This window comes from Corapipo altera, unplaced genomic scaffold, assembly GCF_003945725.1.
Source record: "Corapipo altera isolate COAL_440 unplaced genomic scaffold, ASM394572v1 69, whole genome shotgun sequence".
Classification (NCBI taxonomy): Eukaryota; Metazoa; Chordata; class Aves; order Passeriformes; family Pipridae; genus Corapipo; species Corapipo altera.
Genome location: NW_020884908.1, coordinates 1,962,911 through 1,983,065, shown reverse-complemented (window position 1 = coordinate 1,983,065; position 20,155 = coordinate 1,962,911). Strand labels below are relative to the sequence as shown.

The following is a 20,155-nucleotide window of genomic DNA, read 5'->3' as shown; positions in this document are numbered from 1 at the left end:
AAACTTTCTGTATTGCCCCAAAGCACTGCTTGATTTAAGGAGTGAGAACAGCAGTAACAAAACTGCTGCCAGTGGTTCTGCTGACCTGAATCTCCTGCTAATAAAAAGAAGCTGGCAAACTTGATAGTCACTGACCTTACCTACAGGTTTGCACACTCTGTTAATGATACAGGCAAACAAACCATTTTGTTAGACTGGTGTCCAGGTTCTCCCACAGGACTGTTGCATTTAATTTTTGGATACAATGTCTGCATCTTTATAACTTTTCATGCACAAACTAGAAAGCATGTATTTCAACAAATAAAGTGCTGATAGCATTGGAAAGTTTCTCCTCCAGGAATAAGTGGGCCGGTCAGGTGCTGAGCTAATGTAGAAACTCAACTTACAAATATGCTTTATTTATCACTGTTTTTCATTTATATAAAACTTCTTTTGGCTGTGACTTTTCATGCAGGGGTATATTGGCCATTGCTTGGAGTATGGCAGATCCGGAGCTGCTACTTAGCTGTGGGAAGGATGCTAAAATTCTCTGCTCCAACCCTAACACAGGAGAGGTATTGTATGCTCAACACTTAAAAAAAAAAAAAAAAAATAAAAAATTAAAAATCTCTGTTCAGAGGTGGCACATACAAAGCACATGTTGCTGCGCTTGCATTCCTAGGAATGATGCTTCTGTGAGATGTTTCTCCCTATACTGGGTTCTTGTGTTTGCTCTGTGTGTCTTCTGAGCTTATTCTGGTGGTGCAGGATTCCTTTCTAGTATTGTCAGTATTAATGTTTGTCTTTGCTGCTTCTCTCCTACTGAGTAGTGAAGTCCCTGTTCACTGTAAGAGATGGAAATGGCTCCTCTTAAACTTCTAAATATGCTTCCTACTCTTTTGTTTTGGGCCTTGTGTGGCTGGATCATTGTTGCAATTGCCTTTTTCCTTCTGTAAGAACTTTTATCCAGACAGGAGGCATTTTGTAGCTTACTACAGTAATGGCAGATCAGTAAGAACCACCCTACTGCATTGCCACACACCTTTCTGGGCCTGGGGATATCTTTCAAAGGGGATGCAAATCTGCTTTTCAGCCAACTAGAGTGTTTGTCCCTAGACTATGACAAGTGCTTCAGGCATGCTGGAGGGCTGCTTGCCTGCAGTGGACAGTAATCCTGGAGTAGTAGTGAGAAGTGTTTCTAGAATTCAAACATTGGCCCAAAAGTGCAAAAGCTCTGGGGTGGTAGATGAGTTATCTGAGCTGGATCTTGTGCTATTATGAAGGTTTTATGTGTAGATGAATCATACTACGTGTTTTTAGTAAAAATAAAAAACATTTTCCTGGGAGAAAATTTTGCTGTCAGCATTTAGCATTTTATTCTTTGAGTTTCTCCTAGTTTATGGTTAAATGTCTGCTGTAAGGAAGGGGCTTGTCTGTTCCAAGGCACAAGAAACTCTCTGTCCAGAATGCAAGTGTTACCTTTTCCAATTTTCCTGTGAAAATGCTTACTTTAGAGCCTGAACATCTCTCTGTGTAGTGTGTGGGGATACCTAAATTAGCTCTGAATAACCCAGAATGGATGTCAGCAGCTCACAGCTTATGGTGGGGGACAGCACAAACATACCCCAAACTGCATAATTTGTCCTGTGTGGATTAAACATAAGATTTAATGGGAGAAGGGAATGAAGCAGTGGTGTTTGGGGGTTGTCAGGGTTTGCCCACTGTTAGTGTGAGTGGTGATGTGGAAGCTGCTGGGGAGCAAGAAGAGCAGACAAGTCTCAGGGCAGGCAGGAGAATTGTTGCTACTGGACATGGTGCTCCATAAGAGCTCTGATTTGTTGCACTTGGTTTTGCTGCCCAGGTGCTGTACGAGCTGCCCACGAACACACAGTGGTGCTTTGATATCCAGTGGTGTCCCAGGAACCCTGCTGTCCTGTCTGCGGCCTCGTTCGACGGGCGGATCAGCGTTTACTCCATCATGGGAGGCAGCACGGACGGCTTGAGGCAGAAGCAAGTTGACCAGGTGTTGAAAAATGTTTGGCTAAGAATAGGGGCAGAGGGGGAACAAAACATGGGCTCATGGGAAGTCTACAGTGGCTGTCTGCAGCCCTGATTGCAGGAGCACCAATTCGGTGCAAATAGACACTTATGTTTATTTTAATGGAGAGATGTCTCGTCTGTTTTTTCCCCTTTTTGTGCTATCAAAGCTTTCATCGTCCTTTGGGAACCTTGATCCCTTTGGTACAGGACAGCCCCTCCCGCCCCTGCAGCTGCCCCAGCAGGCTGCCCCACAGAGTGTTGTTCTGCCTCTGAAGAAACCACCCAAATGGATCCGGCGGCCCATGGGAGCATCGTTCTCGGTAAGGATGAGACAAGGCTGGGTGTGGTTGGCCAGGCAGGCAGGGAGATACAGGTGGCACCTGCTAAACACTGTGGGAAGAGGGAAGTTCACTGTTGTGCTCCACCTTGGGAGAGCTTCCCCTCTTTGGATGCTCGGGGCAGCTTCCAGACAGGGCACTTGGGACAGCAAGCCAGCCTGACAAAAGTGCTTGGGAAAAAGAAACATTTGTTTGTTTCTGTTTTGGCATTAGTGCTTCGCTTTTGTTTATGTGCAGTGCTTGCTTTGGAGTAAACAAATATACATTGGGAGGGGGAACGAGACCAAACTGGGCAAGTATCTGAGATTTGAGTGCAGTTCGAAGGTACTGTGTGAGTCAATATGCTGGAGAATACTTGGGTCAGCTTTGATCAAAGTAGCAGGAGTTGCTGTAGCAGCACATGGCTTGTTTCCTCCATGGCTGGTTGATTTGCAGAGCAGCCAGGTGAGGGGATGGGAAGGCCCTGATTTTTTTGTGAGAGCGGAATCATCTGCTCTTTGGTTCCACCTTTGGCTTATTTTCTAAACCCACAGGCCATTTCTTCTGGAGATTTTAGCCTATTCACTTGAAATGGCTTTCTTTGCTGAAATACTTCTGAATTTTCAACATCGTATGTCTGCTTATTCACAATCTGGTGCACAAATCAAATGCAATTTTCTCCTGTCAAAGAGAAGCAATGTTGCCTAGTCACTGTCTGATGTGTCATTTTATAATGTGTCTATTCCCTTATTCATCCTGGTTTTCCAGAAGCCAACTGTCAGTCTTTTTCCTGGCTAGGCTTTTGTTTTTTGTAATGCGTATTTTGTCCATTATTGGACTGGCCTGTGTAAATTCACTTTGAGGTATAGAATGAAACAATATTATAAGCCCCTCCTAGTTTTTTCCTATGTTGATTTTACCTCTCTAAATTGTCTCACAGCTTACTGCCCATGTCTCAGTAGGCTTTTAACTGGTAAACAGCCTGGCAGGAGCAGGGCAGACATCATGCTTGAGTGTTTATTTAATGATACGTGGGTTTCTTTGGTAACTGCATTACAGTGTCATGGGATACTCCATTTATGCTGGCCACTGTACAGACCCACAACTCTAGTTCTCTGTTGCTGGTCAGTCTTTTGCCTGAAAGAAAATAGGCACAGGAATAGCTGTGCTCATAAATCCTAAATCTCATAAATGTTCACCTGCTTATCCAGCAAGCTCCTTACATGCATAGAAATATGGGGTGATGGGGGAAAAAAAAAAATCAATGAGTTTATGTCAGGAGTGTTCAGTTCTTGAGTGATAAGCATATATGTGTTATATAAAATCATGTACATACATTTGTGTATGCTCATACTTTTTCATATGTGTTCCCCTGTATACTCATATTTTTCACATGCTACATTGTGTGCTTCAATTCCAGTTTGGAGGCAAGCTGGTTACATTTGAGAATGCCAAGCCTCAGCAGCAGCCAGGCATGGAGCAGCAGCAGCAGCAGCACCATCATGTCTACGTGAGCCAGGTTGTCACAGAGAAGGAGTTCCTGGCCCGCTCCAAACAGCTGCAGGAGGCTGTGCAGTCCGAGGGCTTTGTCAGCTACTGCCAGAAGAAGATCGATATGGCCCTGGCTGACTTTGAGAAGAATGTATGGGCCTTCCTAAAGGTAATGGGATAACAGCCATTCAGGAATTCCCTAGTGACTTGGAAAGCTGGTGTGGAAGTGGTTCCTTCTGCACATCGTGGTGTTTTAGCAGAAGAGATGCTGGGAATGAAAAGGTGTAGGCTGTGGGAATAGCACCCATAAGCCATGTCACTGGAGCTGGCCTGTCAGGAGAGGGAGGGTCCCCAGGGCCAGGGGGTTTGTGAGAAATCATGGCAGAAGCAAAGGCATGAGTAAAGGTATCCTGTGGTTTTTGGCATCCCCCATCAGTACATATCTGTACAGGGAGCTAGTGAGAAGGAATAAAGCTTTGGGATAGCTATAGATGGGCTTTTCGCTGCTCACTATGAGCATTTAGAGGTTTCCAAGTGAACCAGATAAGCATCAACCAGATTGAAGCCTTGCCCACCTGCTCAGGTGCCCAAGTCACTGAAGACTTTTGCAGTTCTCTTTATTACATTCAGTCTACTCAGCCACCAGCTCTGACTGGGCAATTTGTGCCGCTCAAGTAAAATGCTTGTGAGAGAGAAAATGAAGAATTGTGAATTGCAATATATTCTTTAACTTTTTTTAAAGGTGAACTTTGAAGAAGATTCACGTGCTAAATACCTTGAGCTCTTGGGATACAGGAAGGATGATCTAAGGAAGAAGGTAAATATGCCTGGAAGTTGTGCTTCTGTTAAAAGCTTTACTTATGAATGTATCTGCAGAACACAGCCTAAAAGGTTGACAATGCCACGTATGGTTAAGTACTCATGGAAATGTCAAAGCAGGCAACAGACAGAGGCATGTCTGCATCCAACTGTCTAATGCTGATGTGAAATTCTGACCCATCAAGAAGCTTTGACATTTATTGGTTCGATCTATTCACGTGACTGTGTTACTTGACATCCTTCTACTGTAGCATCATGGAATATGATCTGGTTTTAAGCTTTCTGGTTGAAGAACATGGAAGCAATTTTCAGGGTATCATTAACTGCCTTGGAAAACCTGGGATAGTCCTTCTTTTTTTACAAAAATTTGGATTACTGCGAAACAACTTGTAAAGATGTTTCTTCCCAGTTGTAGGGAGATACAGTGTTACAGGGAGATACCTGCTGTGCCTTTTTTGCTCTGTTGCTTTCAGTGCTCTGTCTAGTATTTCTTCAGTTCTGTTTCAGTGGATTTGAATGTTTGATTAATTTTCATTGTCAAATGTTTTATTTTCAAGGATTGGCTCCATTAAAGTGTCATTATGCTTATACAAATTAAATGTCCTTTAGGGCAAACTTAATATGATTACAGGGGGAAAAAAAAAAAAGTCATGTTTTTGCTAACAGTCTGTCCTCAGCTTCAAAAGTTTTGTGCATGACTCCAAGGCAAGCACAGCAAGGGAAATCCTGCTTTTGAAAAGCAGATCTCAATTAGAAAATCCAGTTGAAATTTAGTAATGGTCTTGCAGAGTGGCCTCATGAGACTAGAGCCTGCTGCTGCTGTTGCTCTGGGTTTGATATGCCTTGTGCATGGGGAGAAACTGGGAAAATTGGCTTAGCTGAACTGAGTGGCCTGAAATGCTGGGCCTACCCCATGATTTCAGTATTTGAGAAACAGATGACAGGAGCTGAAAGGCCATGTTTTTATGTAGCTGTTTCTCAACAGAGCATTGCACATTGAAGTTGAATCCATGTTTTTTAGTGTCAAGAAACAACACAGGACAGCTCATCTGTAAGTTTGTGATAGCCAGATGATGATAAACTCAGTAAATCACAACTAGTTTTTCATATTGTTGGTAGCATAAGGAAAGTAAAAGGGAGTCACAGATTTCAGCTTCTTGGAATAAGCTGTTAAGAGTATGGGGGGGGGTGTCTTCTTTAAACCTGTGATTCTCATGCTAACCAAGTATTGGATTTCTCATTTTTATTGTAATCCAGTGATTAAAAAAGAAAAAGAAAACTGTCTCCAGCAATTTGAGCTCAACTTTTTGCACAAACCAACATCCAAGGGTAAAATAAAGCCTGCAGTACCAAAAGCAGTAGATAACATTAGCAGCAATAGGAAACCCAGGCTCCCTGAACTAATATATAAACTCAATACATTATAAATTGGTGGGTTTGAGGGCCCTTGTTGAATCTGGAGTCATGGTTTGCTTTGCAAAGCAGTAAAAGCTTTTTTTTTCCAAGGTATAAAAACTCTTTTATACCATGGAAAATTCTAGCCCTCAACCATGTGCTTGAAACCACAGTTTCCTGATAGGCTCCCTGCTCCACAAGGATTGTCACTGCTTCATTTTTCCCTAACCAGAACAGACTGAGGCTTTTGTCCTTCATGTTCTTCTGATACTCCTTTTATTACTGTGGTTTCCAGCAACTCTAGTGAGGTTTGAGGCCCTTGAGTTAACAGTTAAAAGTTTAAAAGCATAGAGCAGCTATTGTTTCCATCAGAGCTTGGGGTGCTGGGGTATTAGCAGTAAATCCATCACCTGGAAAAGGAAATGGCTTTAGTTTCATGTTAACTGTTTTGCAGGAAGCATAGTAGCTACATGTTCCACTTTTGCAATCTGAGAAATTAGTGAGAGGTCTGCCTCTCTAAAATAAAAGGGTGCTCACTTAAATCTTGGTTCTTTTCTAGATTACATCTGCTCTGAATAAAGAATGTCTTGTAGATAGTGTTTTGGGAGAGGTAAGCAAACACGTGTATAACTCTGTGATTAGTTTATAATGCTGTGGTAATGTGCAAAGTAAGAATAACTTTTCTTTTAGCCTGATAGCTGTCCCAGAGTAAGTCACAAATAATCCAGCAGGTGGCAAGTTCCTACATTCAGTGGGATGAAGGTACTTATTTAAAAAAAACAACTACTTTTTTCTTCTTGAGTGTTCCCCCTTTCTCCAGTGAAGGACTCTCAGTCACAGGGTTTAATTCAGGGTCTCATTGGTGTCCCTCCACCTTTCCTTTTTTGCTGCTTGTGTCTTGCCCACTGTGACACTTCGTGCTGCCTGTGAGGTAGGGCAGAGTCTTGCTGCCTGACAGCTGATTTCAAGAGCACCTTCACCAGGCTTTAAAAAAAGCAAGACTGGGATTGTGGTCCTATAACACTTCCTACAAGAATAACTACAGTTCAGGCATTGCCTTTTGTAACTGCAGTGGCCTAAGTCTGCAACAGGAGTGCATTGCTTTTGTGCAGTAGACAGTTCAGATATCTGTAGTTGCCTAATGGGGGAGAAAGATTTTGTTGCGTGTTTTCAGGCATCTGAGATGAAACCAGCACAAGGTGCTGTGTAATTACAAAGGAAACAGGGCCTCTACTATGTTTATGATAGCCAAGCATATATGGCCACTGCATTTCTGTGATCTGCAGTCTGGTTCTAACTGTTGGTGGTGGGAAGGTGGCTATACTCTGCAGTGCAAAGTATTTCTTTCTCTTTTGCTGGCTTTTTTTTCATGGCATCTTCTCTCTGCTGAAGGCTCCTGCAGAATCTGAAGAATCTGTGCCAAATGAGGGGGATGAAGGCCGAGCTACAGAGGAGCAGTTCTTGGGAGAGGTATCTGTTGCCTTCTAGACTAACCCTGCTGACCTCCCTATATTTACTTTGTTACCATTAAGAGTGTTTTATTTTGTTGGCTTTTCCTAGTGCTGAGGTTATACAGGAATACAAAAAGTTACTTAAAACGATAAAAGCAGTCTCTTGTTAAGTTCCTCAAGATTTTTCTCATCAGCTTCAGACATCATGTGAATAGATTTTGGTGGCACTGAAGTAGAAGCTTGTTTTATAAGAATCCAACTGGCACCACACTCAAGGACTTTATTCTGCCATCGTTTTCGCTCTGACATTTCCCTAACACAAATTATCTGCCACCAGAACCCTAATGCTTATTTTTTTTTCCCCTTGCTTTCCTCATTGCCTTCTTTCCTCCCTCTGGTTGATTATTACCAAGCAGTCAGCTTATTACTGCCCCGTTTCAGGGTATAACTCTTTGCAGAGATGAAGCTGTGCTACTGGAGGAGAAATAGAATGTTCATTCTCTGCATTGCTCCCACCAAAGTCACAGTGCCATCCATCCCCTGGCACCTGAACAGCGAGTGTCAGGGCTCTGGCTGCCTTAGGAGTGTTTGTTGCAGCACTTCAGATGGATTTATCACAGGCAGTTTGGGGTCAGCCATGCCTGCTCTTGGGATCCTACAGCTACTGTTCATTTTTGTCCATTTGAACAGCATTGTTTTCAGCCCTATGTTTTAAATATGGGGACAGGTATATAATTAGCACTGAGGACCAGCCTCTGCCTTGTGAAGTCAGTAGCACTGAAAATACTGTACTGCTGTGTGAACAGGCCAACTTCATTGGCCCCCATTCCCTCAGTCTCCCTTTTGGGTTAGAATTCGAACTGTTAGCCCAAAACTAGCTGTGTTCCCTGTGCTTGTCTGCAGTGAAGATGAGGACAGTAGTTTAAGGCTCATGCAGACTGGAGTGGTGCACTTGACTCCATATAACAAACAACCTCTTAAGGACACTAAAACCAGAGTGCTCTCCTTAGGTTAGGTGCTGGATTGCTTGTTAATTCTTTAGGCACTGCAGTGGCAGACATGTATCTGACTGTATAAGGATTTTGCTGTATGCAGTCCTGAAGATATTAGATGTCTCATTACAAATGTTTGCTCTAAGAGAGAATTCACAGCCAAACATGACCCTAGCCTTCCAGCATGGATGGTAAATATTTGTGAGACTACCCTGGAGCCACTGATGATGCATCGAGGTGGGCTGTCCCATCCATAAAGTAACTGGAAGGGCACATTATTCCTGTGATAGTCACAACATGCTCTCGACTGATACCAAACACTTATTGTGTGTTATCTGACAGGAAAATCGTTTTCCAGATGCTGCCTCTTTTCGTGAGTCAAACATGAAGGTTGTTTGTGACTTGCCTCCCCATCCAAATGCCTGGTTTTGGTTGGCTGTGTACTTCATCCTCTGCAGTACAATTTCACTGATCAGCTCACAAGCAGGGTGTTCTCAGCAGACTCATGAACTCCCCCTGCGTGTACTAGAGCAACTTCTGCTCTCTTCTTAAGCTGTGCTGTGAAAATGGGTAATGGAGAGAGAAATCCCTCTTGGTGTTATTTTTTTATCATTGAAAGGTTTTGTTTGAAATCCCAACTGCACAAAATGCTCTCTATCTTAAATCCTGGGTGAGTTTTAGAGAAAAAAATAGCAGCTTCTGTCCACTGAGCCACTCCTGTACTGAGTGCAAAGTGCTTAAGTCTGGTCTATGCTGGACTTCTGTGTTGAAAATTAGGCATGTGTTCACATGTAATTTGCTTAATTAGACTAGGATGTGTGCCTAGTGCAGAGTATTTCAAGGACAAGCTGGACGTCTAAGTGGAGCAATGTGGAACCTAGGTAGTGTTATGGTAGACTGTTCTTGGTAGGGGTTGAAGTTGAAAGAAGAGGGAAGGGAGAGGTTTCTGACTTTGTGGTAATGGCTGTTGTTTTACTTGGAGGGGATTGTGTGTATATGGGCATGGATGTGTGTATGCAAGTTAATGTTCTCTGAGGCAACTGCTAGTCTGAAGGTCTAACTTGTAATGCAAGAACCATATTTTTTTAAATGTGTGTATATTCCAAGTGTTTACATAATGTCACAAATTCTGCTTTTCTTTTCTCTTAGACACCAAAGGACCATAAACAAGAAACTGAAGGTTTGGGATCTGCAAAGACGACATTTAACATTTCTGTTAGTGGAGGTAAAAAAAAACCCCCATGATATTGATTTCATGTTATGTGCTGATATTTATAAGTGCTGATGTTAATACTGATGTTCCAGTGAGAAGGCCATTTCTGCACAGAAATTGTGAAGGATCGTAATGACTTGCCTCTAACCACACTTGTTTTGCAGCAATCTCAAGGCACTTGAAAATGCAACTTCTTTAAGGAAGGAAGGGAAGTGTACAGCACTTGTGTACCCCATTGCTGAAAAGCAGATGCTCTGGGTGACTTCTGCTATAAAGGAAGACATGCTTGATGAGGCATGAAGTGCTAGCAGAAACTCCCAGGGGATCTTGAGTGACGCAGAAACCACTGACCCCTGTCTAGTTTGACTCTTTCTGGCACTGTATGCAGGGTAGTTGTTTCAGAGGCCATTTAGACCTCTAGCATCTTGCTCTGCTGCAAGGTAAGTGATGCTTGACAGTGCCCCCCGTGACGTGGCTGTGGCCATGTGTGTTTGAGGCTGGAGCATCCCTGTGAATACTGCCTGGAAGCAGGCTGGTTTGCAGGCAGCCTTGTGCGGTGTGGTACAGTCGGAATCGGAGTCACCGTTGCTTCTTTAAGTGACTTCTGTGCCACCCTGTGAAAGTGCACCCCTCTCTCGCTGCAGATGTGGACGGTTTGATCACGCAGGCTCTGCTGACGGGTGACTTCGGGAGCGCGGTGGATCTCTGCCTGCACGACAACCGCATGGCTGACGCCATCATCCTGGCCATCGCAGGCGGACAAGAGCTGCTCTCCAGGACGCAGGAAAAGTACTTTGCTAAGATGCAGAGCAAAATTACCAGGGTGTGTTTTTTCACTTCAGAGCTAACACGCTTCGTTATGCCTTTGGCAACTCCCTTTTTCACCTTAAAAGTTTTTCTTGCCGTTTTTTAGGTTTATTTCTGGGAGAAGTTTATAAGTATTCAAATCATCTCTAAGATCTCGGAGCAGAAAAGCTTCCGTTGCTCTTTTTTAATGCATTGATAAGAAGGGAAGTTTTCCACACTATCTGGATATAAGTACACAAGAGTATTCTTTATCTCCTCTCTGGTGTCTGAGTTTCATATACACTAATAGGTTCTCACCAACAGATAAATATCTTAATCAGGGCACATTTCAGTTTGTTGTTTTGTCACATTTTTTATGAGTCACACATGACCCATGCTCCGGGCCAGGCAGCATTATGTAGATTTGTGCCTGTGGTCAGTCTTAACAGATTTTGCTGATGCTTCGTTTCACTGCCTGCACAGAAAAGAGCAAAGTATGCCCCGGGTAGATCAATCACCCTTTGTCTAGGAGACAGCGTGTTATGGCCAGCTGGTTATTGTTATTTTCAGCTTTTTGCACGGCTAGGGATTGCTGATGTTGCTCGTTCAAGTTTTTCTTCTTTGTTACTGGCATGAGAAGGTAGCAACAGGAAGATGAAACAGGAGAAGTGGCTTTAAAAGGACACAGAAAACTGCTCTGCTAATACTGGACAAATGAAAAGAGGAAAATCTCAAGTATTAAGACTCTGCAGGATTTCTTCCCTTACCGCCAGCTACTCCCTCTGGCCTAATCAGAGAAAGGAAGAATTTCTTCTTCTTCACTGCAGTTAATCCTTTGGGGAAAGGATTGGAGAGCTGACCAGTTATCTGTGCCTGTGCTAACAAGCAAGTGTTGACCTTGTAGTTAGGATCTTGCATTTGTTGTTTAGGTGTGGGGTTTTTTTCTGGTCCCAAACTGCACACTTATTCCTTGTTCAGAAGTTTCTGAGCTTGAAATCTTGGTATGACAAGGGCTTTGTTCACTGAAGAGCAGCTCAGCTGCCAAGTCTGTCTTTTGTCCCAAGTAAAATAACTGGAGGCAGAGTTTGAGAAGAAAGAAACTGGAATTTTTTTTCTGAAGGCTTATGGACAGACAACCTGTGTGTAGGTGAAGGATAGGGACACTACAGCCAGCTCAGGTTGATGCTGCTGCCACTTTGCTGCTTCCTTTACACAGCCTTTTCAACTTGGCCTCAGGTCAGCCTCAGGCCAAGAGCCAAATGAAACAATTTGACAAACAAAATCCATACCCCTTCCTAGGCATTGTGTAGAAGACTTTCAGCTAAATACTTAGTATGTTATCTTTCTCTGCAAAAATTGCTGAAACTCATTTTCAGCAATCACAACTTGTGGAGATTTGTGTATTCTTTTCTTGCACGTTTTGTAGCAAGAATAATTGTCCTGTTTGTTATCTGAGCTCGTTTTGATTTTTCACTGTATTCCTTTTGAAGTAAAATGTATTGTTGTTCAGCTGCAATGCAGTATCTATTGTGACCCCGGATAGAGTGGGGATGAGTGCACTTGAACAGATACAAATCATACTGTAGGTTATACAAAGGAAATCCTACCAAGATGTTAACTGTAGTCTCTCTCCTTCTGGTCTAGCTCATCACTGCAGTGGTAACGAAGAACTGGAAAGAGATTGTGCAGTCTTGTGATCTGCAGAACTGGAGAGAGGCTTTGGCTGCTGTGCTCACTTATGCCAGGCCAGATGAATTTGCAGCCCTTTGTGGTAAGCACACTTTACAGGCTGGATGTCATTTATTCTACTTACAGCAAAACTACGCTTCGCCAGCATTGTTTTCCTTCCCCTATACTGCTGTAATACCTCTCTAGCTTCTTTCATGGGTCATATAGTTCCTAAGTCCTGTTGCAGAGGAGGAGAGGAACCTCTGGGGTGCTATTTTACCAGTGCCTTCCCTGACTTTCTGGGCACAGAACTCAAAGCCTCGTGAGCAGCTGTGTCCTGGTATTGCCTGTGTAGTGCACAACTGCTGGTCTTGTACCACTGGGGGGGTTGATCTGATGGGTGTCTCAGCCAAAGGACCAGTCTTGGGGTGTTTGTGCATGGGGTACAAGTAGAAATGTTTCAAGGAAGCACTTCACTCTTCTTTCCCAAGATCAATTTTGACTGCCGGAAGGAGTCCTCTTACCGAGGCAGTGAGCATGCCTGCTCTTGTGTGCTGTGTGACAGACAGCTGACTGGGTTTAACCCACAGGGAAGTTATATTGCCAGTAGCTGTGAACCTGACACCCCTGTGTCCCTCAGCCACGGTGTCTGGGGAGGTGTACGACTGCCTTCAGCAAGTGTCAACCCAGAGCAGTTCCATGGCTTTGCTCACAGCTCCTTGGCTGGTTGCACACTGGGGTCACACTCCTGAAATTAGGGACTGCGCAAGTTGGTGGTGGAGGGGAGAATTGAACCCTGGCCTCTTGTCCTTTATCATGTCAGAAGATGGACTGTCCCCTCTACTGTGTCTCATGTTTGCAGTCATTTGACAGGTTCTTACTGCCATGACTGCCTCTGAAGTGCCCTGGACTCCCATGAGATAATCTGTGCTAGACACCAGAGTGTGTCCTTACCAGCAGAGCCTAGGGGCAATATCCCTTCTCACTGAGACATGACAGCCATTGTAGGCTTACTCAGCTTCAGCAGCGATGGGGAGGGATCACCAAAGTGATTCACCAGCATCTCTGTATTCCATCTAGATCTCCTGGGCAGCAGGCTGGAGAATGAAGGGGACAGCGTTCTGCAGACACAAGCTTGTCTCTGTTACATTTGTGCTGGCAATGTGGATAAACTCGTTGCCTGTTGGACCAAAGTTCAGGATGGAAGCAGCCCCTTGTCCCTTCAGGTTGGTAATTATTTCAAGAAAGGTGTTGGAAGTAACACACTGCAATCATTTGGCACTTAAATCAAACGATCTAGTGTAGAGCTTTCTGACTGATAGCTGGATGTACATCAGGATGCAAGCCTTTTCCTTCTGGAATGGCATAGCACATAAATATGATACTGGAAAATGCACAGTTGTGAAGCACAGTGGCCCTTGTGCTTGCCCTGGTCTTTGGGTAGTCGTGCTAGAACACTTCTTGTGTTAAAGACTAATGGTAGAGCTTGAGTGTTTTGGTAAAGAAGAGTCTTCAAATGCTTGCATCTTTGGCAACTGGGGAGTACTTGGACACTTCTACTTTTGGATGTTCAGGAGAAGAAATCTAAAGGATTAGAGTTAAATCTAGAGAGAAAGCTGTAGGAAGGTTCTCCTTGGTGTTTTCTCCAGGGGTTTGCACATACAAGGCTTGATTTCCAGCAGTGAAATACATTGCATATAGCAAATATCTTGGGGGAACAGGAGTGGAATGAAGCAATTGTGGAATAATTTATTTTATAGTACAATCTTAGTTTCTTCCATCTGTTCAGGGCCTTTGAAGGACCAGTGTTAGAAAGTACTTAAAGTAACATTACTTAGCAGTGCTGTGAATCTCTTGTAGATAATTGAAAGAGCTGGAGTGTATGAGTTTTGCTTTGCATCATTAACTCTCTCCAGTTTTGAATTATCAAAATTACTTGATTTTGAGGGCTTTATATACAGATTTACCTTCAGTTTGAATTTGCATTTTGATTGCATGGCTTTGCTCTCTTGGACACTAAAATTGAAAAATATTATTGGAGTTATAATTAAACTGCTTGTTTACTCTGATGTGGAATTCATAGAAAACTCAGAGAAGCTGTTGATTATCTTGATTTATTTGTGGGGGTTTTTTTTCCTTTTTTGAAGTGCTGATTTGTTGGGAAAATCAAAAATGTTTTATTGAGGAGTCAGAAAACAATCCTTATTAGTGATGTATGGTTGAAATTCTGTGTGTGGTACACTCAAAAAATCTACTGTAAGATTTTAAAAAGGGACTGAATGTTAATATTGTCAAACTAATATTTGTAGTATCTCTCAATGTAAATGTAGTGAGAGTAAGAAAATCATGAGAAAACTGACCAGAAAACATTCCTGTAATTTAGGACTGGAAGGAAACCCAACCAAGGCCAGCTCTGGTGTTTGGGGATGTGCAAGGAAGGCAAGATATGGAGTATTTTTGCTATAGCAACCAGAAAGCAATGGACAACTCTCCCAAGGGAGATCCTTTTTAAGATGGTTAAGAACCGACTTCCTAAAACACCATAAATGAATGTGCAGCAGCACAGCACTGTTGTTGGTGACAGGCATGATTTTTCCTGTTTGCTCTCATGCTGTCACCAGATAATTTTATAAAAGCATACTCTTGGTGGGCATTCTCAGTGCTGATAGGGCCCTGAAATCCTTTTTAATAAAACCAGTTCTTTTGGCTTTGAACTCTGCTGGCTATGCTGTTAGAAGCTACTTGGTTGGTGTTCTGTTATCTCACATGATGGGAAAGCTGTGCCTTGGTGCAGTTCTGGTTGTCTGGGAAACCTGCACTGGGCTTGGACTTCTCACTGGGTGAGAGGGGTTTTCCAAGGCTTAGGACCAGCCCTCCATGACAGTCATTAGCCTGTCTCTAGTTAGCCATTCACTTTGCTGTTCTCACTTGTGCGTGGTTTTTTTTCCTGATCTTTCAGGACTTAATAGAGAAAGTCGTAATCCTGCGCAAAGCAGTGCAGCTCACCCAGGCTGTGGACCCTAATGCTGTGGGGGCCCTTTTGGCTGATAAGATGAGCCAGTATGCCAACCTCCTGGCTGCTCAGGGAAGCCTGGCTGCAGCTCTGACCTTCCTCCCTGAGAACACCAACCAGGTATGGGGCCTTCAGGCTCTTCACTCCCTCTCTCTGTGTGAACAGGTACACTTTGAGCAAAGGTCTCTGCACGGTGCAGTCAGCCATCAGGACTGCCATTTGACATGCACCTCAAGATGTGACAGGCTGTTTCCCCTCTCCCTGTGTTGACCTTGCTTAGCTGACAGAAATGCACAACCACCTTCTGCTCCCTCTTCATTTCACACCCTTGTCCTTACAGCCAATGACTGCCAGAGGGTGTCCCTCCAGCAAACCAGACACGGTGAATGAAAGGTGTGCCTTGACACTTGGTTGTTTTCTTTTGACTTCTCGTTTTCCATCAGCTGACATTTGTAGACAGGGTGGTTTGGGAAGGAGGCAGGCACATGTAAGGTAGTCCCAATGGCCCCATGTCTCATGCATGGTCATGATCGTGCCTCAGTCCGATCTAACAAAGCAGAGTGGGCTTCTGAGAGAGCTCATCAGACAGTGGGTGGCCTCTTGGTGTGATGCAGTGGGTGACAGGCAGTTAACCTTCCTTCACTGTCCTGCTCTGATTGCAGCCAAACATCGTGCAGCTACGGGACAGGCTTTGCAGAGCCCAGGGGGAGCTCCCGGTGGGACAGGACGGCCTCAAGGGACCATATGAGAGAGAGCCTGTGCCCAAAGGCCGAGCTGGCCCTGTGGCTGGACGGATGCAAACACCTCAGGCTCCAGCCCAGCAGTATTACCAGCAGGTAAATGGGTTTGGGCGGTAAGGGAGGGACATGGTGCTTGAATTCTTGAGAGTGATGGATATAATTCTTTTCCTTTCTCTTGATCTGAGGCTGTATGCCATATACCTCCCAAGAGCTTTATGGTAAAGCCTTTATGGAAAGGCTTCCTTTCACTCAATACAGATACCTCCTTTATTCCTTATCTGGAAGCATCCATTAGACACCTTGTCAAGCAGTCTGCTGCTGAAGATTTGGTGTTTTCCCCCTTTGTTTGAAGGTGTGCTTCAATGCCAAGAATAGCTGCATGGGAGAGCACTGCAGGAGTTCTCTGTGCTTTCTCTCATAGTCCCTGATGTCCCATCCCTGCAGCCCATGGGGCTTGCTCATGCTGCTCACCGGACTCTTCTGGGGCTGATTGCTCCCACCCCCAGCTCTGATGTTGACTGCAGAAGCTGCTGAGCAGTGGCAGTAGCAAACTGATGACATGTTTCAGCAACTGTGGGTACAGTTTGCTGTGAAAACACCTTCTCAGATGGGCATAAGGGGGAACAGGCAGGTGAGGAAGCAGGTGGTTTAACTTCCTAGACTGAGAGTGAACTGTGCTAGAAGAAAGACCTGGTTAAGTATGAGACTAATAAGGGAGCTGTGCAGGAAGGAAGAGGATGAATGGGGGAGGCAAATTCCCTGATTTTATCTCTAACCCGAGGACAATACCACAACAGAACTCACTGACCGTCTCTGCAGTGTGGTGTGTTGAGCAGCCCTGGCTGTGTGCATGCTTGGAGAGCATTGCCAAGTCTCTAATCCCTCAGTAGAGCACTGCAGCTCCCCTGGCCCTCCTCTGCACAGGGGCTCTGGGCTGGACTTTTCTGAGAGCAGAACTGTGTGGGGGCTGTGGGTGTTCTCCTTATGCGGAGGAGACTGGCACAAGCAGTGGTGTGTCTCTGTGCTGCACTCAAGCATTGCTTGCCAGAAAAATGGGGCAGGAAGGAAAAAGGGCTGAAAGGTTGAGGAGGGAACTGGGAGTTCTTGATGTCAACAACGTGTGCCTCTGCCTTCTTTCCAGGGTGTTAGCAAGGTAGATTTCAGAAGGCACAAAAACCTCATCCAATATTACCTTGCTAACACCATTGCATATGATTTTAAATGCGTCATCATCAATAATCAACTCTACTGTTCTGTCTGTGTCTTTGGCCTCCCTCCTTGTAACCAATGAGTTGCCTTGAGAAGTGATTCTGTGTGATTCCCGTTTGGCTGTGGGGAATAGCAGCTGTCCTCTACATGACGAGATCTTAGCAATGCTTTTTCTTTAAACCAGAGTTCCCTCTTTCTCCTACTGTTTCAGGCATGTCTCAAACTATTATTTCAGCAAGCCCTGCTCAAAAATAAAAGGCTGGGTTTATCACAACTCCTTGAGCATGCTCTGAGTTATCCCCCTGTGTTCTTGGCTTTTCAGGAAGTCCATGCTCATCAGGAAGGGCTTGAAGAGGGCAGGTATCATGTCAGAAAGGTGCCCAGCAGTGTGCTGATGAACCAGAATGGAGAAAAATTACACATTTGAGTCTTAGGATACTTACTTTGACTTCCTTTTAAGAAAGTGTGTACAAAGGACTTGTTCAAGCTTAAGGCAGCCTTTGTTTAGTTGCTGTCCCAAATAGGAACATGTACTTAAAACTTGGATTCCTTTCAGCATAGGGGTTTTTTTAAGCCTCTTTTTCATCTGGATAAACCAGGCATGAAAGGAAGTGAAAAAGTCTTTTAGGTTACTTCAATGATGAATTATGCAGACACTAACAGTGGTTGTTGTACAGCTGACTGCACCATTAGCCTAGCACTGTGTGGAGTTAAGAGACACATAGCCTGAAGCCAGCTGAGCCAGCCAGGACTGCAGGGTCACAGCTTTCCCTCTGCCTGTGCTCACATGGGGTGTTGAACTCCTGAACCCTGGCCATGTATCCCACTGTTGGGCAACACACCCACTCCTTGCTCAAGGATGTCACAGGCATAGGAGGTTTATGGCTTCTGTCCCATCAGAAAGGTAAAAGTGGTCATATGGAATTGAAGGCCTTTGAAGTGGCAAAGAAGGAAGACAAAGGAAAGGAGCTATGGGAGACTGGCTGGGAAGCAATTACCATTAAGATGTGTATCTGTGCATGTGCAAGAGCTGAATAACAGATTTTAACCTTTTGTAATTCATCTTGAGCTCAATTTAAACAGAAATCTTTTGTGTGAGGCAGTATGTTTGAATCTAACATGGAACTTGGGACTTGCAGCTCTGATTAGTGATGCTTGGGGTCATGGACTAATGGGGGGGGGGGCTTCTGCCATAGGAAAATGTCATGAAAGAGGGAGACCTGGCTCACTGGCACATATAACACTGCACTTGCTCCACAGCCAATTGTAGCTGCAACTCCACTGTGCTTCGTTTTCACTCTGCAATTCACTTTGGCTCCAGTGCATACTGATTTTGTCTGTCTTGAATGCATTTTTCCTTCTTCCTCTGAGATTTTATGGCTGTTACAAGTGCCAGCATGCAAACCTTCTTGCATCTTGTTTTGTGAAACCCTTTAGACTTTTTTTATTGTTTTGTTTTCCATGATTGGTATTTCTTTGTTCAATTCAGGTTAGAATTGCCCCTACTGTCACTACCTGGAGTAACAAAACTCCTACTGCCCTTCCCAGCCATCCTCCTGCAGGCTGTCCCTCTGACACACAGGTATAACCTTCATTATTCCTCTCTGAGCCCCTGCTCCACCCCAGTATGTCCCCTGGTGTAGTCTGTGTGCTTGACATGGTCTGGTACAGATAGACAGAAGGAGCAGCTTCCACGTGCGCTCTGGTTTTATTCCTCTGCATCTCATTCCTTTTTTTTTTTCACCAACACCCAGATGAGGGGCTCTGGAAAGCCTTGAGTGGGAGCTCAGTGTGATCTGAGCCTCCCCACCCCTTGCCTCACACTGGACTATTTGAAGTTTGATGATATTTTTCCTTTCCCCCCTTTCCATGAAAATCAGAAGCTTCAGAGTTAATGTTTGCTTAGTTGAAAGATGGCAGGGTGCTCTCAGACTGCCTGAATAACAGGCAGCACTAGCAAGGACCTCTTCCTTGTGCAGGAAGGTGTGTGCTGCTCTGCTTGCTGCTCAAGTCACTGCACATACAGGCTGTGCTGTCAGTGTTAGACTGGGCACCCTAAGGCACTGGGCTGGTTGGAGGCCTTTGCCCCTGTGCTGGTGGCTCTTCCAGGGAATGTGGTTGATCATTTTGTTACAGTTCTGCTTCGGCACTTCGTTAACGTTGCTAACTAAATCCTGTCTCTCCCAACCATTTTTCCTGAAATCTTTTTGCTACAGGGAGACAACCCACCTCCTCCAGGGTTTATCATGCCAGGTGCCATTAACCCCAACATGCCGCCACAGCAAGGCACATCTTCCAATTACAGCATGTACTCACAAGGAGGGACACGACCAACATACCCACAGAGTGAGTAACAGCGGCTTCCCCCTCTCTCCCTCCCACCCAGGTGGGCCAGCCACATTTAGTTGGGGATAACCAGTCCCTTACTTGTGTTATCCCCAGATGTTCAGACCAAGACCATCCTACATTTCTTGTGGGGTGGGGAAAGAGGCTCTTGAGGTGACATTCTAAAGTTGTCATTTCATAGAGGGGTTCAGACATTAGACACCCTCTACAGTCAAACACTGTCTCCTCTGCTGAGAGGGTATCTACCCACAGCTTAGACTCACTCCTCAGCTGGCCCTTCCCAAGGGTGTGCTGGGGTCAGAGAGTCCAAAGCCTGAGACCTGGAAAAGCAGCACGGGCCTGGTAAAGAGGGACACAACTGTGCAGCTGGTCCGTCCTTTCTTGTTGTGACTCCATGAAGATGGGAAAGGGGATGAGGAAATGAGGGCAGTACTAGAGCTAAGTGAGGAAAGGGGGGCAGAGCACTGACACTCAAGGCAGGGATTAAAAGTACAGATGTGAGAGAGGAAAAATGAGCATAGATGAACAGGACAGGTAGTGAAATTAGGCTGCAGGGCCTGCAGTGAAAGGTTGTGAGCTTACACTCACTTCCAGAGTGTTGTTCATTTCCTTGGCCTAGGATTTCCCTTTGTGCAAACCTAGGACAGGGCTTTCCCTTCCCTGAGAGACACTGTGAGGATTGCAGTGGTCCAGAAG

General features: G+C 44.6%; 1 protein-coding gene across 11 annotated transcripts in view; it reads left to right on the top strand.

Annotated features, from left to right (window-relative positions):
• Positions 1-20,155, top strand: part of SEC31A (SEC31 homolog A, COPII coat complex component) — a 41,438-nt gene that overhangs the window by 8,261 nt on the left and 13,022 nt on the right. For 7 of the 11 annotated variants that reach the window (XM_027652778.1, XM_027652776.1, XM_027652772.1 and 4 more), the window contains exons 8-22: positions 455-554; positions 1,841-2,002; positions 2,187-2,339; positions 3,757-3,996; positions 4,570-4,644; positions 6,601-6,651; positions 7,434-7,511; positions 9,634-9,709; positions 10,342-10,520; positions 12,128-12,254; positions 13,232-13,377; positions 15,111-15,284; positions 15,827-16,000; positions 18,603-18,695; positions 19,330-19,459. In XM_027652778.1, the coding sequence (XP_027508579.1) occupies positions 455-554; positions 1,841-2,002; positions 2,187-2,339; positions 3,757-3,996; positions 4,570-4,644; positions 6,601-6,651; positions 7,434-7,511; positions 9,634-9,709; positions 10,342-10,520; positions 12,128-12,254; positions 13,232-13,377; positions 15,111-15,284; positions 15,827-16,000; positions 18,603-18,695; positions 19,330-19,459 (1,958 nt within the window). The remainder of the gene's footprint in view (positions 1-454; positions 555-1,840; positions 2,003-2,186; positions 2,340-3,756; positions 3,997-4,569; positions 4,645-6,600; positions 6,652-7,433; positions 7,512-9,633; positions 9,710-10,341; positions 10,521-12,127; positions 12,255-13,231; positions 13,378-15,110; positions 15,285-15,826; positions 16,001-18,602; positions 18,696-19,329; positions 19,460-20,155) is intronic. The other 4 variants (XM_027652777.1, XM_027652775.1, XM_027652774.1 and 1 more) reach the window with 1 other exon arrangement.